The following is a 20,796-nucleotide window of genomic DNA, read 5'->3' on the forward strand; positions in this document are numbered from 1 at the left end:
CTTATTTCAGAGCAATCCACATTTTTCATATGTAAGTGAGCTGTTAAGATCAATTGGCTGTACACAGATCTCCCAGATAATCTACCTCCAGAGCTAATTTTAAATGAAAGGAGGAGCTACCAGTGTGAGACATGTAATGACTGACAGTCTGCTCTCCTGATCTACATGTCTCACACTGGTAAAGCCCCTTTCATTAAAAGTAAGCTCTGGAGGCAAATTCACAGGGAGATCTATGTCCGACCCATAGATCTTAACAGCTCATTTATATGTTAAGAAAAATGTTGATTTCTCTAGAAAAAGACATTGCACCGCAGATATCAAGGTATCATTTTATTCAACATCCTATGACCTACATGCCCCTATAAATTACTTAGGATGGTGGATCCTACTGGCAGATTCCCTTTAAAACGTTAAACTACTACGAAAGACTTAAATGATGTTTTCTGGGATTTTATTACATTTACTGTAGATGGTAATGTTCCAGCATAGTAATAATATGTATGAATCCCCTTCCTTTCGGATGTATGACATGTGACAAGCTACAGGACCATTTGGGATCACCGGTCATAGGGTTTACAGAAACTGTCTGCAGAAATGTTGCTACATTAAAGGTGAATGAATGAAAATTGAGGCATTTTGTTTTCATTCTGAGCTCATTTGAATAATGATCTTACAAAAAACTGTCACCAGAAAACTATTTAATACTTAATGGGTCAATTTAGATAACGGTGATGTAATTACTGTAATTAATTTAGGCCAGAGAAAGAAACATTTTCGAGAAACAGAATTCACAAAAGTGTTAAAAAAAAAAGTCGCAGAACAACCCAAATATTTAATGGTGCTGTTATCTTATGACAGGGTATCCATGGCAACTACATCTTCTCAAGTTCTTATCCCTGATGTCAATTTAAATGATGCCTTTGAAAACTTTGCCCTGGATTTCTCCAGAGAGAAAAAATTGTTAGAAGGTTTGGACTATGTAACAGGTAAGAAGATCCGATCCCGCACCTCGCTGCCAATATCTGCTCCGTCATCAAAGACGGGCTCACACTGATAACATTTCTCTTGTAGATTCATGTTTTCCTCTTATTAGTATTTGATTTCTTTTAAGTGTTTCAAAGGAAGTTTATAGGACGGCGAGTAATATATGAAGAAGATTGGAAGAATTCCTTCATTTATAGAGCGCTCACATACTCGGCAGCTGCGTGGAGTAGATGCAGTATAGTACCGCCAACATTCAGTAGATACAGTATAGTACCACCAACATTCAGTAGATGCAGTGTCGCGGGCGGAGGAGGGGACACCGCGCTCTCCCACTGCTCGGGTCCGGCTGCCGCGGCTGCTGCAGCCTGCTGCTGCTCGGTGGCTCGAGCGATGGGCCGGATCCCGGGGACTCTAGCGGCGCTCCTCACCCGTGAGTGAAAGGGGTTTGGGTGTGGGGATTGTTTATTGTCCGTGACGCCACCCACGGTTGTGGTGATTATGTGGACACCACCGCTGCTCTGGCTGGGGATCCCGGGAGTGATGGTATGGAGCAGCCAGTTGTTGTGTTGCCCCTCCGTGGGTAGGGGTTGGTGATCCCGGGGCCCAGTGATGGAATTGGATGGTGGGCAGGCGGGTAGGGGGGCCTGTGGAGGTGCAGGGGCACAGGGGCAGCGCTGTGCCACACGGCACGGAGGTACTCACTCAGCCAGTAAACACGACACAGTTCTCGGTAAACAAACGGCTGGTTGGACGGGTCCCTCAGACGGTTACGTTGCTGATGTCCCCTGCAGTTGACGGTGACGGTCTCTTCCCTGCACCTATGTGTTGTTGTTTGGTAGCGATGGGTTCCCACCGGTAACCCGCTCCCCAGCTTGGATATGAGCCGGAGGAGCTCCACTCTTGCCCACAGGCGCTGGCCCTGGGAAACTGGTGCCTTGGCGGTGGCGGTGTCTCCCCTTAACGGTTGGACTGTTGCATTCAAACGGGACTTGGTTGTTGGGAGACAGTCGTCCCCTTCACTGACGGATTTGGCAAATTATGGCGACTCCTAGCCTTGCCAAGATCCGAAAGGCCCCTGCCCTGGTGCTGACTAATCTTCGTATACCGCTCCGGTATCGCCGGGTCACCACCCGTCCACGGTCCTTTCGGCAACCTCCAATCAGTCTCGCCTGCAGACGGTCACCGCCGTCTGCCAACCTTGCTGTCTCAGTCCGGGGCACACACCCGGACCAACTTCAGGCTTCTTGCTGTCACTACTCCTACTTTCCTCCTTTACCACTTCACCAGCTTCACTTCACTTCCTTTCACTTTCAACTCTCAAGCTAATCTGCCTGGTTGTTACGGTTGCTGCGAGCACTGGAGACTATGTCCAGATTTCTTGCTACTGCACATGTGCGAGCGCTGGAGACTAAGTCCAGATTTCTTGCTACTGCACATGTGCGAGCGCTGGAGACTAAGTCCAGATTTCTTGCTACTGCACATGTGCGAGCGCTGGAGACTAAGTCCAGATTTCTTGCTACTGCACATGTGCGAGCGCCGGAGACTAAGTCCAATCTTGTAGCCATTGCACATGTGCGGATGACATCATCGCTGACACGAGGTCACATGTCTCTGACACCTTCTATGCCGATTGGTCGCTGGTCATGTGCTTGTGACGTCTTGCTCGGTGATAGGCCAGCATGACGTCACTCCTGTCGTTCTGGCAGCGGATTGGCTCTGGTGTCCTCCATCTTGGATGAGGCACAGAGTCTATATAAGACCCTTACACACGCCGCATGGTGCTCAGTCCTCTTGGTTCATGCATATGAGTAGACGCTCTGTGCGCGTTCCTCTAGGCATTCCTCTGTCTATGCTAGGTGAGCGCTACCGGCAGGGTAGCGTTCTTATACCTTACAGCTTCGGCTGCTGTCCGTATCCTTACCTCTTAGGGGAGCGGACATAGGCAGGTGCCTGAGGCACATGGTCTGGCTGGGCCTTGTGATTCTACTCGTAGGTGGACGTTGCCGCTAGGGTAACGTTCCTTATACTGCGTCTGGCAGTTGTTCGTATCCTCGCACACTAGGGGAGCGAACAGAGGTAGGAGCTTTGTGCGGCTTACGCTGCTGTTCGTCTCTTTTGCACCACTAGAAGAGCGGACCTAGGCAGATGCCATATCTAGTGGTTCGTGTCCTCGCACACTAGTGGAGCGAACGCAGGTAGGAGCTTTGTGCGGCTTACGCTGCTGTTCGTCTCTTTTGCACCACTAGAAGAGCGGACCTAGGTAGGTGCCATTTCGCACACATTGCCTTTGTCTCTGTGATTATTAACAGAGATCATTCCACACACCCTCCAAGTAAGGGAGGAATTGCTTTACTTACTTATTATATCCTTCTGTGAGTTAACAGAGGTATTGCACTCTGCCATAGTCTGCAGCAAAGTCTTTGCACGGTGGACCCTGACTGTCTGATACTCCTTTCAGTTATTATCAGACAGCCCCCCGTAACACTGGTTTTCCCGCCTCCAGAGCTGTGAACTCCTCGGTGGGTGGAGCCAACCGCCTGGCCCACCCCCTGGTGTGGACACCAGCTCCTGGAGGAAGGCAACAAGGATTTCTGTTTTGACTTTGTGTCTACCTGCAGGGAATGTGGGGTGCGTGTGGTGTTGTGACCTGTGACCCCTGGCTTGCCCAGGCCGCCATATTCCCCCTTAGCAAAATGCAGACCGTCCTCGGGCTGCCCGTCCAACACCGGTTTTATTTTCCTTTTTGTTTTCTGTGAAAATAAAAAAACGGTAACATATTTACAATTTATGACATCATCCCACATCGGGAGGTTCGGTACTTAAACGTTACGGTAACAAACGGTTGCGGCTGCCGCTCTCTCCCACCCAAGTAACCTGGCCCTCATGCTGCCCCTAAAACCCAGGCAGCACCCCTTGACCCCAGTCCAGCACAAGTTACCCGAGCGGGATCTGTCCTTCCCCTCCAGAGGGTAGCCACCGGTTCCTGTGGTGGCTGGGCCCCAGCCGGCTCTACTGCGGGCCCTCCCTCCAACCTGCCTCTCTGGAGGCGGTAACGGTAGCTGCAACAAACAGATTTTTATTTACATCCCACTAACGTTTGTGGTTGCCCTGCAAGTTCACGGGCTTGTCCATAAGGAGTCCCTTATGCAACCTTTTAAACGGTCCCCACGGGGACAACGGTGCCGGCAACGGCCGGTTTTCTCAATCACGGTTAATCAGATGACTGTTCGGTTTCATTTCTTATCATCACTTTAAACTTTAAAACTTTTTCAAACAAACACAGTGGTGGTCCCAACGGGGATGGTGCAGCGGGCATCCGCTGACCTTGAGGCCGCTACCACCGCAGGGGGTCGTCCCACTCCGGAACCGAGCGGTACATGGGGTTTTCCTTCCACTGGCAGTTCAACCCCGAATCACTGACAGCCGTTAGGAATGGCGGCGGAGGCGGCATACTTGGGACCTCTTCCTCCATCAACGACATTCTCTTCGGACCCCCGGCCGCGGTGCTGATGTCCATCTCCCACTCAATTAGGGCCGGTTCTGGGGTTTGGGTGGACTGATCTCGATGCGGCACGGCTGCAGCGGCCCCTTGCTCACGGGCCCCCACTACGGCAACCATCCTTCGCATCTCTGCCTTCCAATCCATCAACTGCTGCAAGCTCTGCGCCCTCACCTTCAAGCAGAACCGACCCAACTCCCGCTCCAGCCACTCAGCGGTCCCAGCGGGGAGCTCACCCGGGCCACAGTCTTCAAAGGCTACTCCTCCTCGTTTCCCCCAGAGCTTGGGTGCTCCGGTTGCGGGGATTCCCGCGCTCCAATTCGAGGACGCCGCCATCTCTCCATTCGTGTCCCTGTCTTTTATAGCTGCGTTCACATGCAGCCAGCCGCCATCGCATCCCCCTTAGCTTCTTTCCGGACCCTCCTCTATCGGGGCGGGGTTTTGGCCTTCGCGCCTCTGCTACTCGAGAAGACGCTTGAGCGGGAACTCTTCGCGCCAAAGATGGTGGCTTCTGAAATTTTCTGGTCGGACACCTCCGGCGGTAACAAGGCGCACCTCTACCAGACGGCAGAGCGGTAAGATCCTGTTCGTGACGCCAAGTTGTTGCGGGCGGAGGAGGGGACGCCGCGCTCTCCCACTGCTCGGGTCCGGCTGCCGCGGCTGCTGCAGCCTGCTGCTGCTCGGTGGCTCGAGCGATGGGCCGGATCCCGGGGACTCTAGCGGCGCTCCTCGTCCGTGAGTGAAAGGGGTTTGGGTGTGGGGATTGTTTATTGTCCGTGACGCCACCCACGGTTGTGGTGATTATGTGGACACCACCGCTGCTCTGGCTGGGGATCCCGGGAGTGATGGTATGGAGCAGCCAGTTGTTGTGTTGCCCCTCCGTGGGTAGGGGTCGGTGATCCCGGGGCCCAGTGATGGAATTGGATGGTGGGCAGGCGGGTAGGGGGGCCTGTGGAGGTGCAGGGGCAGCGCTGTGCCGCACGGCACGGAGGTACTCACTCAGCCAGTAAACACGACACAGTTCTCGGTAAACAAACGGCTGGTTGGACGGGTCCCTCAGACGGTTATGTTGCTGATGTCCCCTGCAGTTGACGGTGACGGTCTCTTTCCTGCACCTATGTGTTGTTGTTTGGTAGCGATGGGTTCCCACCGGTAACCCGATCCCCAGCTTGGATATGAGCCGGAGGAGCTCCACTCTTGCCCACAGGCGCTGGCCCTGGGAAACTGGTGCCTTGGCGGTGGCGGTGTCGCCCCTTAACGGTTGGACTGTTGCCCTCAAACGGGACTTGGTTGTTGGGAGACAGTCGTCCCCTTCACTGATGGATTTGGCAAATTATGGCGACTCCTAGCCTTGCCGGGATCCGAAAGGCCCCTGACCTGGTGCTGACTAATCTTCGTATACCGCTCCGGTACCGCCGGGTCACCACCCGTCCACGGTCCTTTCGGCAACCTCCAATCAGTCTCGCCTGCAGACGGTCACCGCCGTCTGCCAACCTTGCTGTCTCTTCAGGCTTCTTGCTGTCACTACTCCTACTTTCCTCCTTTACCACTTCACCAGCTTCACTTCACTTCCTTTCACTTTCAACTCTCAAGCTAATCTGCCTGGTTTTCCCGCCTCCAGAGCTGTGAACTCCTCGGTGGGTGGAGCCAACCACCTGGCCCACCCCCTGGTGTGGACACCAGCTCCTGGAGGAAGGCAACAAGGATTTCTGTTTTGACTTTGTGTGTACCTGCAGGGAATGTGGGGTGTGTTACGGGGGGCTGTCTGATAATAACCGAAAGGAGTATCAGACAGTCAGGGTCCACCGTGCAAAGACTTTGCTGCAGACTATGGCAGAGTGCAATACCTCTGTTAACTCACAGAAGGATATAATAAGTAAGTAAAGCAATTCCTCCCTTACTTGGAGGGTGTGTGGAATGATCTCTGTTAATAATCACAGAGACAAAGGCAATGTGTGCGAAATGGCACCTACCTAGGTCCGCTCTTCTAGTGGTGCAAAAGAGACGAACAGCAGCGTAAGCCGCACAAAGCTCCTACCTGCGTTCGCTCCACTAGTGTGCGAGGACACGAACCACTAGATATGGCACCTGCCTAGGTCCGCTCTTCTAGTGGTGCAAAAGAGACGAACAGCAGCGTAAGCCGCACAAAGCTCCTACCTCTGTTCGCTCCCCTAGTGTGCGAGGATACGAACAACTGCCAGACGCAGTATAAGGAACGTTACCCTAGCGGCAACGTCCACCTACGAGTAGAATCACAAGGCCCAGCCAGACCATGTGCCTCAGGCACCTGCCTATGTCCGCTCCCCTAAGAGGTAAGGATACGGACAGCAGCCGAAGCTGTAAGGTATAAGAACGCTACCCTGCCGGTAGCGCTCACCTACCATAGACAGAGGAATGCCTAGAGGAACGCGCACAGAGCGTCTACTCATATGCATGAACCAAGAGGACTGAGCACCATGCGGCGTGTGTCAGGGTCTTATATAGACTCTGTGCCTCATCCAAGATGGAGGACACCAGAGCCAATCCGCTGCCAGAACGACAGGAGTGACGTCATGCTGGCCTATCACCGAGCAAGACGTCACAAGCACATGACCAGCGACCAATCGGCATAGAGGGTGTCAGAGACATGTGACCTCGTGTCAGTGATGATGTCACCCGCACATGTGCAATGGCTCCAACATTGGACTTAGTCACCGGCGCTCGCACATGTGCAGTAGCAAGAAATCTGGACTTAGTCTCCAGCGCTCGCACATGTGCAGTAGCAAGAAATCTGGACTTAGTCTCCAGCGCTCGCACATGTGCAGTAGCAAGAAATCTGGACTTAGTCTCCGGCGCTCGCACATGTGCAGTAACAAGAAATCTGGACATAGTCTCCAGTGCTCGCAGCAACCGTAACAGTACCTCCAGCTCAAGGGCCCCCTCCCGGCGACGCAGGTAATCGGCAACTAAGTCGGGAGCATGGACAGCCTCCTCAGGCTCCCAAGAGCGATGTTCCGGGCCATAGCCCTCCCAATCTATCAAGAAGAACCTGCGCCCTCTAACCATCTTAGAACCAACTATGGCTCGTACCTCATAGCTAGAGCGAGAGGAATCAGAGGCAGGAGAGTGCACTTCACGAGCGTGAGGTAAAATAGCCGGCTTTAGCAGTGAGACATGGAATTTGTCATGAATCCTAAGATGGACAGGTAACTTCAATTGATAGACTACAGGATTTACCTGTCGAAGAACCTCATAAGGACCCAGGAAGCGAGGAGCAAATTTGACAGAGCTCACTCTAAGTCTCACGTGTTTTGCAGAGAGCCACACAAAGTCCCCTGGAGAAAAGACAGGAGCCGGGCGACGAAACCGATCGGACACCGTCTTCATACGGTCCTTAGCTGCTTGGATCGACTCTTGAGTCCGATCCCAAACCTCTCTGGCATTAGTTGCCCAGTCGGCCACAAGAGGAGGAGGTGCAGCAGCGGGAAACGGTACCGGTACCCTAGGGTGTTGCCCATTATTGAGTACGAACGGTGTCTGCCCAGTGGCCTCAGCCAGCGAATTGTTAAGGGCAAATTCTGCCCAGGGTAGGAGGGAGGACCAGTTATCGTGGTTCTCAGCAACAAAGTGTCGAAGGTATATAATCATAGATTGATTGGTACGTTCAACCAAACCATTAGTCTCCGGATGGTATGCCGAAGAGAGATTCAACTCAATTTGCAGAAGGGTACAAAGATCTCGCCAGAAACGGGAAGTAAATTGCGGGCCTCTATCACAAATGATACGATCTGGCATCCCGTGAAGTCTAAAGACATGCTTGAGGAATAGTTTGGCTAGTACCCTGGAAGATGGGATTCTCGATAACGGTACGAGATGAACCATCCGGGAGAAATGGTCCGTAATGACCCACACAAATCTATGTCCCTGTGAACATGGAAGATCACCCACAAAGTCCATGCCTACCACCTCCCATGGTCTATCTGGCACTGGTAAAGGATGCAAGAGCCCAGCCGGTCTCTGCCGTAATGGACGGTTGCGAGCACACGAGTAGCAGGAACCGACATATCTCTTGACGTGGCTGGCTAAGTGTGGCCACCAATACCACCTCTCCAGTAACTCTCGTGTCCGCCTAATACCAAAATGCCCACCCACCTTTGAGGTGTGGGCCCATGACAGTATATCATTCTGTCGATCAGGCGGAACAAAGGTCTTGCCCGGTGGGATTTGGTCTAACGTCACAGGGGAGAGCGTATGAAAAACCCTGGAGGGAAGGATAAGACGAGGTTCGTCAATCTCTTCCTGGGTAGAAAGCATAGAGCGAGACAGGGCGTCTGCCTTGTTATTCTTACTCCCAGACAGATAGTTGATGGAGAAGTGAAAGCGGGAGAAAAACAAGGACCAGCGGGCTTGGCGAGGATTCAGACGCTGAGCGGTTTGTAAGTACGTTAGATTCTTATGGTCTGTATAGACCTGGAAAGGATGTTTCGCTCCTTCCAGCAAGTGACGCCACTCCTCCAAGGCTAATCTCAAGGCGAGCAGTTCCCTATCCCCAATGGTATAGTTTCTCTCTGCCGGTGAAAAGGTTTTAGCAAAGAAGAAACACGGCCTTTTTCTACCTGCACCGTTCTTTTGATACAAGACCGCACCAGCACCCACTGAAGAGGCATCAACCTCTAAGAGGAAGGGCTTATTCTCATCGGGTCTTTGAAGAACGGGAGCAATTGAAAAGTGTCTTTTTACTGCCTCAAAAGCCTGAGATGTCTCAGTAGACCAGGCTTTGGGATTAGCACCTTTCTTAGTCAAGGCCACCAAAGGGGCCACCAAAGTAGAAAAATGGGGTATGAACTGCCTGTAATAATTTATGAATCCTAAGAAGCGTTGCACTGCCTTCAAGGAATGAGGTTCGGACCATTGCAGGACAGCAGAGAGCTTCGCAGGATCCATAGCCAGACCCTCTTGTGAGATAATGTAACCCAAAAAAGGCAATGAGGACTGCTCGAATACACATTTCTCGAGTTTAGCAAACAATGAGTGCTCCTTTAAACGGGAAAGGACACGAACGACATCCTGACGATGAGTCTCCAGATCAGGAGAAAAAATCAGGATGTCGTCCAGATACACCACTACTGAGGATAACAGTAAATCCCTGAACACATCGTTTACGAAGTCCTGAAATACTGCGGGTGCATTACATAACCCAAAAGGCATGACGAGGTATTCATAGTGACCGTCTCGGGTGTTAAAAGCGGTCTTCCATTCGTCACCCTTTCGAATTCGTACCAAGTTATACGCACCCCGCAGATCCAACTTCGTAAAAACTTGAGCTCCTCTCAGTCTGTCAAAGAGCTCCGAAATTAAAGGTAATGGGTATTTGTTCTTTATTGTGATTGCGTTGAGACCCCTGTAATCTATGCAGGGACGCAAATCACCCTCTTTCTTCCGAACAAAGAAAAACCCAGGTCCCGCGGGAGAGACAGACTTACGAATGAACCCCTTCTCTAAACTCTCTCTTATATAGGTCGACATGGCCTCCGACTCAGGTATCGACAGGGGGTAAACCCTGCCTTTAGGTGGAACCGAACCTGGGATAAGGTCTATGGCACAGTCATACGGCCTATGGGGTGGAAGAACCTCAGCACCCTGTTTGGAGAACACGTCAGCGAAATCCAAATAGGGTGTAGGTATGGGAGAGAGATCAGTTGATGCAACCGCAACGACCTTAGGTGGTAAGGGAAGACATCGGGACTGACATTTCGAACCCCAACTAATAATGCTATCAGACTCCCAGTCAATGTGAGGAGCATGAGTCCGAAGCCATGGAAGACCCAGAAGGATGTCGTCTATACCCTCAGGCAAAACAAGAAAAGAAATCTCCTCTATGTGACCCTGAGACAGGGAAAGGCGCAAGGGAACTGTCCTCAATGTAATGGAGTCAGACAACATAGTTCCATTAACAACACGGACAGGAATAGGCGCCTCTAACATGATAGAGGGAATATTGTGTCCCTTTACAAATCCTGAGGACACAAAAATCCCGTCAGCTCCGGAATCCACAAAAGCCATAATAGGCCATGTATTCTCAGATAACGAGAGCTGACCTGGGATACAACACTTAGAGGGTGCAGAAGACGTCTCTAGTAACCCCCCTCTAATGGTTACTAGGCCAGGGAGTTTCCCTGACGACTAGGACACTTGTTGGCATAGTGCCCAGCCTGACGACATACGTAACATATAGGAGGACCAGCCTTGCGTAGTCTGGAGAACGTATGACCTAACTCCATAGGAGTGGGAGATGTTTCAGATGCTGAGGAAGATGGTAGTGGGCCCTCAACAACTGGAATAGCCCGATGCTTAGGGCATGAGGAAGAGACCTCGAGTCTACGTTCCTTATGGCGTACATCGATCCTCGTTGCTACTGTGATCAAGTCCTCCAGAGAAGCAGGGACCTCACGAGTAGCAAGGGCATCCTTGACATAGCCTGCCAACCCTCTCCAGAAGATAGGAATCAACACCTTCTCTGGCCAATCTAGTTCTGCCACCAGAGTTCTAAAAGCAATGGCATAAGAACTAGTGGATAACGAACCCTGAGATAGATCTAACAGTCTCAGGGCCGCATCATGGGTAACCTGCGGACCCATGAATACCGCCTTAAGAGCATCAAGAAAGTCTTGATGTCTCAGAGTAACCACATCAGAGCGCTCCCATAGGGGAGTCGCCCATTCTAAGGCTTTGTCCTGAAGTAAAGAGATGATAAAGCCTACTCTGGACCTCTCCGTAGAGAAGCGAGAAGAGTTGACCTCTAGGTGTATCTGACACTGACTAATGAAACCACGACATGATCTGGCATCGCCAGAATATCTGTTTGGCAGAGCAAGTCGAGGATCATGTGCAGATGTCACCATGGTCTGAGGTTTATCCTCTATACTCTTGAGCCGTGACTCAAGTACTTGTATGTAACGGTGTAACTGCTGATATTCTGCCATAACTGCCAGACCCTTGGCTCAGTCCTAATGTTACGGGGGGCTGTCTGATAATAACCGAAAGGAGTATCAGACAGTCAGGGTCCACCGTGCAAAGACTTTGCTGCATACTATGGCAGAGTGCAATACCTCTGTTAACTCACAGAAGGATATAATAAGTAAGTAAAGCAATTCCTCCCTTACTTGGAGGGTGTGTGGAATGATCTCTGTTAATAATCACAGAGACAAAGGCAATGTGTGCGAAATGGCACCTACCTAGGTCCGCTCTTCTAGTGGTGCAAAAGAGACGAACAGCAGCGTAAGCCGCACAAAGCTCCTACCTGCGTTCGCTCCACTAGTGTGCGAGGACACGAACCACTAGATATGGCACCTGCCTAGGTCCGCTCTTCTAGTGGTGCAAAAGAGACGAACAGCAGCGTAAGCCGCACAAAGCTCCTACCTCTGTTCGCTCCCCTAGTGTGCGAGGATACGAACAACTGCCAGACGCAGTATAAGGAACGTTACCCTAGCGGCAACGTCCACCTACGAGTAGAATCACAAGGCCCAGCCAGACCATGTGCCTCAGGCACCTGCCTATGTCCGCTCCCCTAAGAGGTAAGGATACGGACAGCAGCCGAAGCTGTAAGGTATAAGAACGCTACCCTGCCGGTAGCGCTCACCTAGCATAGACAGAGGAATGCCTAGAGGAACGCGCACAGAGCGTCTACTCATATGCATGAACCAAGAGGACTGAGCACCATGCGGCGTGTGTCAGGGTCTTATATAGACTCTGTGCCTCATCCAAGATGGAGGACACCAGAGCCAATCCGCTGCCAGAACGACAGGAGTGACGTCATGCTGGCCTATCACCGAGCAAGACGTCACAAGCACATGACCAGCGACCAATCGGCATAGAGGGTGTCAGAGACATGTGACCTCGTGTCAGCGATGATGTCACCCGCACATGTGCAATGGCTCCAAGATTGGACTTAGTCTCCGGCGCTCGCACATGTGCAGTAGCAAGAAATCTGGACTTAGTCTCCAGCGCTCGCACATGTGCAGTAGCAAGAAATCTGGACTTAGTCTCCAGCGCTCGCACATGTGCAGTAGCAAGAAATCTGGACTTAGTCTCCGGCGCTCGCACATGTGCAGTAACAAGAAATCTGGACATAGTCTCCAGTGCTCGCAGCAACCGTAACAGGGTGCGTGTGGTGTTGTGACCTGTGACCCCTGGCTTGCTCAGGGCGTCACAGCAGTATAGTACCGCCAAAATTCAGTAGATGCAGTATAGTACCGCCAAAATTCAGTAGATGCAGTATAGTACAGCCAACATTCAGTAGATACAGTATAGTACCGCCAACATTCAGTAGATTCAGTATAGTACCGCCAAAATTCAGTAGATGCAGTATAGTACAGCCAACATTCAGTAGATGCAGTATAGTACCGCTAACATGCAGTATATACAGTATAGTGCTGCCAACATGCAGTAGATGCAGTATAGTACCACGAATGTAGATTAGATGCAGTATAGTATCACCAACATGCAGTAGATACAATATAGTACCAACTTGCAATAAATGCAGTATAGTACCATGAACACAGATTAGATGCAGTACAGTACCACCAACATGCAGTATATGCAGATACCATGCCTACCATGCCTGAGGAAGAGACCTGAGATGTCTCGAAAGCTTGGTTTATAACATGATATTTTATTTTAGTTAGCCATTAAAAGGTATCACAACTACAAAATTTTAATTTTGTTTCTCTCACGGAGAGCAATCAATCGTATATGCAGTATAGTACGGCAAGCATGCAGTAAATGCAGTATGGTACCATGAACATAGATTAGATGCAGTATAGTACTGCCAACATGCAGTAGATGCAGTATAGTGCTGCCAACATGTATTAGATACAATATAGTACCAACTTGCAGTAGATACAGTATAGTACCGCCAACATACAGTAGATGCAGTATAGTACCACGAACATGCAGTTAATGCAGTATAGTACGGCAAACATGCAGTAGATGCAGTATGGTAATGCAAACATGCAGTATTTGCAGTATAGTACCACAAACATGCAGTAGATGCTATATATTACCGCAGACATGCAGTAGATTCAGTATAGTACCTCAGACATGCAGTAGATACAGAAAGGAATTTCCAGCATCCAGGTTCCAGATTATTTTAAAAAAACGAATTTCTTTATTCCAAAATGATTTAAAAGGTCATTCCACATGTATAAAAACAAGTGGCAATTATCAAACAGGTACGCGTTTCGGAGGATCACCTCCTTAGTCTGAGACAACACCAATAGTAAAGAAATTCGTTTTTTAAAATAATCTGGAACCTGGATGCTGGAAATTCCTTTCTTCATATTCACACTTCAGTGGGTCCTGCTGATGTCCGTGCACCGGTCAGATTCTTATGGAACTCCAAGTGGGTGAGCTGGTGTTTTTTTCTACTGCTATGCAGTAGTTACAGTATTTTCCGCAAACATGTAGTAGATGCAGTATGGTATCACAAATATGCTGTATGTTATTGTGAACATGCAGTAGATCCAGTGTGGTATCATGAACATGCAATAGATGCAGTATAGTACCGTGAACATACAGTAGATGCAGTATAGTATCGCGAACATGCAGTATGGTATTGCAAAAATGCAGTATGGTACTACGAACATACAGTAGATGCAGAATAGTACCGGGAACATGCAGTATGGTACCGGGAACATTCAGTAGATGTAGTATGGTACCTGTGAACAGGCAGTAGATACAGTATAGTACCATGAACATACAGTAGATGCAATAACAATTCACAAGAACAAGATATAATGTATAACTGTAGCAATTTATACTAGAGCAATGATTCTCCCCATGTATAGGTATACTAGTGCTTCTTAAAAAATTAGAATATCATCAAAAAGTTCATTTATTTCAGTAATTCAATACAAAAAGGGAAACACATATATTATATAGAGTCATTACAAACAGAGTGATCTATTTCAAGTGTTGATTTCTGTTAAACTGGATGATACGGCTTACAGTCAATGAAAACCCAAAAGTCATTATCTCACAAAATTAGATTAATTAACACAAAATACCTGCAAAGGCTTCCTGAGCTTTTAAAATGGTCCCTTAGGGCCGCTTTACATGCTGCGATATCGTTACCGATATCGCTAGCGTGCGTACCTGCCCCCATCGTTTGTGCAACACAGGCAAACCGTTGTCCGTGGCGCACAAAATCGTGCGGATCCGTCACACTACTTACCTGCCTAGCGACGTCGCTGTGACCGGCGAACCGCCTCCTTTCTAAGGGTGCGGTTCGTTCAGCGTCACAGCGACGTCACTAAGTGGCCGCCCAATCAAAGCGGAGGGGCGGAGATGAGCGGGACGTAACATCCCGCCCACCTCCTTCCTTCCTCATTGCGGGCGGTTGCAGGTAAGGTGAGGTTTCTCGTTTATGCGGTGACACACATAGCGATGTGTGCTGCCGCAGGAACGACGAACTACATCGTCCAAGCACCAGCAACGATAATTGGGAATAGGGGTTGATGTCACCGATGAGCGATTTTGAACGTTTTTGCGACAATTCAAAAGTGCACATAGGTGTCACACACAACGACATCGCTAAAGCGGCCGGATGTGCGTCACAAATTCCGTGACCCCAACAAGATCGCTTTAGCGATATCATAGCGTGTAAAGCCACCTTAAGGGCCGCTTTACACGCTGCGATATCGTTACCGATATCGCTAGCATGCGTATCTGCCCCCATTGTTTGTGCGACACAGGCAAATCGTTGCCCGTGGAGCACAAAATCGCGTGGACCCGTCACACTACTTACCTGCCTAGCGACGTCGCTGTGACCAGCGAACCGCCTCCTTTATAAGGGGGTGGTTCTTTCGGCGTCACAGCGACGTCACTAAGCGGCCGCCCAATCAAAGCGGAGGGGCGGAGATGAGCGGGCCGTAACATCCCAACCACCTTCTTCCTTCCTCATTGCGGGCGGCCGCAGGTAAGGTGAGGTTCCTCGTTCCTGCGGTGACACACATAGCGATGTGTGCTGCCGCAGGAACGACGAACTACATCGTCCAAGCACCAGCAACGATAATTGGGAATAGGGGTTGATGTCACCGATGAGCGATTTTGAACGTTTTTGCGACAATTCAAAAGTGCACATAGGTGTCACACACAACGACATCGCTAAAGCGGCCGGATTTGCGTCACAAATTTCGTGACACCAACGAGATCGCTTTAGCGATATCGTAGCGTGTAAAGCCACCTTAAGTCTGGTTTAGTAGGCTACACAATCAAGGGGAAGACTGCTGACTTGACTCATGTCCAGAAGGCAGTCACTGACACACTCCACAAGGAGGGTAAGCCACAAAAGGTCATTGCTAAAGAAGCTGGCTATTCAGAGTGCTGTATCCAAACATATTAATGAAAATTTGAGTGGAAGGAAAAGTTTGGTAGAAAAAGGTGCACAAGCAACCGGGATAACAGCAGTCTTGAAAGAATTGTTAAGAAAAGTCCATTGAAAAATTGGGGGGAAATTCACAGGGAATGGACTGCTGCTGGAGTCAGTGCTTCAAGAACCACCACATGAAAGCTAGGGATAGAAAGCACAATAGGGTCTTACCCAATAAACATATGAAAGGTGATAAGGTGACACACAACCAATATCAAAGCACGTAATCAGCTGCTGCAGAGTCCATACGCTCAATAGTCGGAGTCAGTATAGATCAGGAACTGAATAAAGGTGGAACTGTTTCTGCACTACTGTAGGAATGACACAAATCCAAAATACTGAGGTAAATAAATAAAACCACCTATACTTGAGATACTTCAGGATTTTTGGATTTTTGTCATTCCTACAGCAGCGCAGAAATAGTTCCACCTTTATTAAAGAGTCACCACACATGGGCTACAACTGTCGCATTCCTTGTGTCAAGTCACTCATGACCAATAGACAATGCCAGAAGCGTCTTACCTGGGCCAAGGAGAAAAAGAACTGGACTGTTGGTCGGTGGTCCATAGTGGTGTTTTCAGATGAAAGTACATTTTGCATTTCATTTGGAAATCGCGGTCCCAGAGTCTGGAGGAAGAGTGGAGAGGCCACAATCCAAGCTGCATGAGGTCGAGTGTGAAGTATCCACAATCAGTGATGGTTTGAGGAGCCATGTCATCTGCTGGTGTAGGTCCACTGTGTTTTATCAAGACCAAAGTCAGCGCAGCCGTCTACCAGGAAATTTTAGAGCGCTTCATGCTTCCCTCTGCCGACAAGCTTTTGGGAGATGGAAATGTCATTTTCCAGAAGGACTTGGCTTGTGTAGACACTGCCAAAAGTACCAATACCTGGTTTAATAACCATAGTATCACTGTGCTTGATTGCCCAGCAAACTCGCCTGACCTCTCCATAGAGAATCTATAGGGTATTGTCAAGGGGAAGATGAGAGACACCAAACCCAACAATGCAGACGAGCTGAAGGCTGCTATCAAAGCAACCTGGGCTTCCATAACACCTCAGCAGTGCCACAGGCTGATCGCCTCCATGCCACGCCACATTGATGCAGTAATTCATGCAAAAGGAGCCCCGACCAACTATTGAGGCATTTACTGTACAGACTTTTCAGTAGCCAACATTTCTGAGTGTAAAATCATTTTTTCAATTGGTCTTATATAATAATCTAATTTTCTGAGAAAATGACTTTTGAGTTTTCATTGGATGTAAGCCATGATCATCAACATTAAGGCCTAAGCCACACGGCGAGAAAAACAGTGCAAGTGGAGTGCGATAAAACATCGCATTCCCCTCGGACCAATTCTAGCCTGTGTGTCAGCACACATGGGCGATTATTTTCTCAGCCCTAATCGGACCGAGAAAACAATCGCAGCATGCTGCGATTGTAATCCGAGACTCTTTCTCTCGCACCCATTCAAGTGAATGGGGCGAGAGAAAAATCGCACTGCACTCGCGGTACACCAGTGTACTGCCAGTGCAGTGCGAGAATGGCAATAGCCGGCTACGCAGGAGAGAGGGAGAGAAATCCCTCCCTCCCCTCCTGAGTGCCGGCCCGCCCCCCGCAGCTGAGGTCTGCTCGCACGAACGGACCTCAGTTGCAAGGACACACGCATGACACTCGGCTCTGCTGTACTGCCAGTATGAGCCGAGTGTCATGCAAGTGGATCGCAGTAGTCCCTGTGTGGCCCCAGCCTAACAGAAATAAACACTTGGAATAGATCTCTCTGTTTGTAATGACTCCATATAATATACAGTGGAACCTTTGGTTTACGAGAACAATCCGTTCTTGGAGTGTGCTTGTAAAGCAAGACAATTCGTTCCACCACTTGTTCAATGTCCCATCCTGGTCCCCTATTGTGCCATTCCACACACGCACAAACACACACACTATGCTCACCTTACCTTCCGTTTCATCGCTGGCCTCCTGGTTCTTGTTGTCCGCTGGTACAGGATGTGTATCGGGTAACCATCGCGACCGATGCCGGAGCTTCTGCTGCGTTTGAGAAGCGGCTGATAGCAGAAGTTCCTCCATCGTCGCGATGGTTACCCGATACACATCCTGTACCAGCGAACTACAAGAACCAGGGGGGCGGTGATGGAACGGAAGGCAAGGTGAGCATAATATGTGTGTGTGCGTATTTGTCTGTTTGTGCATGTTTGTGTGTGTGTTTGTGTGGACTGCAAGAGCAGGTCAGAGCGCGGTGAAAGTATGGAACCGGAAGTGTGTGCGGTGAGGATTTGCTCGTACAGTAAAGCATGCTCGTAAACTGAGTTACAAATTTACAGCAAGCTTTGCTCGTATAGCGAAATACTCGCACACCAAGTTACTCATAAACCGAGGTTCCACTGTATGCGCTTCTTTTTGTATTGAAGCACTTGTATATCCCTATACGTACAGCATGGTATAATGCTGTCTATATTTACTCCTCACAGTACACAAACAGGAAAACTATTATTCTGCTTACACCCAGATTGGTTGTGATTTTTTGGGTACTCACATTATGCACCTATCCTTGAAATCTAGATATTTTTTGCTTTTATATCTGACAATTATTTCCGGCTTCATTTCAATCTGCAGCTCCAAACCCTCCGACTATAAGAGAAGAACTTTGTACTGCGTCTCATGACACTATAACAGTCCACTGGATGTCCGATGATGAATTCAGCGTTGGTTCCTATGAGCTGCAATACACCATCTATACTGGACAAGCCAACTTCATCAGTAAGAGTGATCTTTCTCTTCTAAATCAGTCTGCAATGCTTTAATGACTCTGTTAGCAAATTTTTGCTATGTAATCTGAGATCAGTCTAATATAGTTGCAGAGACGCTGATTCCAGCGGTGTCACTTATTATTATAAAATCAATGTTTTATCAGTAGGAGACTGTCAGTACAGGAATAGGTGTCTCATGCAATATAGTCTTTCTGCTCTGCATAACCCATGTTCCCCCATCACTGATTGGTAGCGTTCTGTTAATGTGCAGTGTACATGCCAATCATTGATGTGGGTGGGGTTATACAGAGCTCAGCATTCTGAGCGCTGCTAGATTTGCAGCAGAGAAAACACTAATTGTATCAAAATGACAGCATAAAGACTAGCAAGTGATACTTCACTGGAATCAGGGTCTCAGCCCCTACATCATGTCGCCCTCAGATTCCATAGCAAAAACTGTTGGCAGAGTCTCTTTAATAATTAATTAGAGGCAGTCTGTCACCTAATCCATGCTGCCTAAATCACGTGCAGCATGAATCAGAGCCTGACTGCATATCAACCAAGTATCTTTTTCTCAACAATGCTCTGGCATTTCAGCGAGAGTATATTTTAAAGATTCAGCGATACCCTTAGCTTGTTTCTCCCAGTGCCGATCTAGATGATTGACATGTCTATTGCTATGGGACAGACCTGTCAATCACTTGCAGCGACACTAGGAAGAGCCGGCTGGAGGCATTGCCGGACACTAGATCTTGGAGCATTCAAGAGAATAATATACCTGGCAGCAATTATGCCTGCCTGCAGTTTGGACATTATTGGTGAGGTGACAGGATTCCTTGATTACAGCACAGATACTGGAAAAAGTGCATTGTTTGTTGTCTCTAATATTGTTTACATTAGAACTTGCATTTCATGACCCAAAAATTAAATTGTAGGCTCTATCTTAAAGCGCACCAATCACCAGGATTTTTGTATATAATCTAAAGCCAGTGCTATACTGGCACTATCAGGCTGATTCTCTACATACCTGTAGTGGTCAGCTCGGATTTATAGGTTTTGAAATCCAAGAAAGTAAAGTTTATAAAATCAGCAGCTTCTTGAGTGACAGCAGCTGAGGATCAGATAATGTCTGGGGGGTATTCATAGTTATCCCCTCCCCCTGTTAGAATTAGCATAATTTTAATGCAAACAACTCACTTTTTCTCTTTCAGGACCTGTGTGAGGTCATATCCATGTGACCAGAATGGGCGGGGCCTCAGCCAACAGAAAAATGTTGCTTTGTGGTATGAAATTTGTTGGCTGAGGCTCCGACAATTTTGGTCACATGGGTAGGACCTCACACAGGTCCTGCAAGAGAAAAAGTGAACTGTGTGTATAATACTTATGCTAATTCTAATAGCGGAAGGGATAACTATGAATACCCCCCCAGATATTATCTGATCCTCAGCTGCTGTCACTCAAGAATCTGCCAGTTTTATAAACTTTACTTTCTTGGGTTTCAAAATTTTGCTGTCACTCAAGAATCTGCCAGTTTTATAAACTTTACTTTCTTGGGTTTCAAAATTTATACATCCGAGCTGACTACTAAAGGTATGTATAGACTCAGCCTGATAGTGCCAGTATAGCACTGGCTTTAGGTTATATACGAAAATCCTGGTGATTGGTGCTCTTTAATAAATGCAACATGGAAACCAGCCTTGATCTTCATTACAGGCAGCTCACATTCTAATATCCCTTCCCGAGCTAAAACATTTCATAAGTATTGTGTGTTTTTTCAAAAATGGTTTTTGGACATGTACAGCAAAAATGTTATTTAACCTGGTGTCCATTGAAGTGAATGGATGACAGGCTGTTGTGGCATTAGCCTTTTTGGCCATCATGTGTATCGTACCTTGGATTTCTGGTTGATTCCATATTTTTCTGGAGCTTAATAAGTGTGGTAAAATACTTTTGTAGACATTATATAATGTCCAAAATGTATGATAAAGAAAACAATGGCAATTTCAAGAGTATGGAGTAGTGGAAGAGAATCAAATAATGTGATGGTTGCTAGCAGCAACACCAACAGCCGTCCCATTACTAGTATCAAATGCAGGGTACACCTGCCCTGTTTGCGCTTGGCGAGTGTGTTAGTTGGGAG

The 20,796-nt window shown here is 48.5% G+C and overlaps 1 protein-coding gene across 3 annotated transcripts in view; it reads left to right on the forward strand.

Moving 5' to 3' along the window:
• The window catches only part of LOC142251341 (putative E3 ubiquitin-protein ligase MID2), a 561,844-nt gene that overhangs the window by 289,487 nt on the left and 251,561 nt on the right, over positions 1-20,796 (forward strand). For all 3 annotated transcript variants that reach the window (XM_075324036.1, XM_075324035.1, XM_075324037.1), the window contains exons 6-7: positions 859-986; positions 18,523-18,666. In XM_075324036.1, the coding sequence (XP_075180151.1) occupies positions 859-986; positions 18,523-18,666 (272 nt within the window). The remainder of the gene's footprint in view (positions 1-858; positions 987-18,522; positions 18,667-20,796) is intronic.

This window comes from Anomaloglossus baeobatrachus, chromosome 9 (genome assembly GCF_048569485.1).
Source record: "Anomaloglossus baeobatrachus isolate aAnoBae1 chromosome 9, aAnoBae1.hap1, whole genome shotgun sequence".
Lineage (NCBI taxonomy): Eukaryota > Metazoa > Chordata > Amphibia > Anura > Aromobatidae > Anomaloglossus > Anomaloglossus baeobatrachus.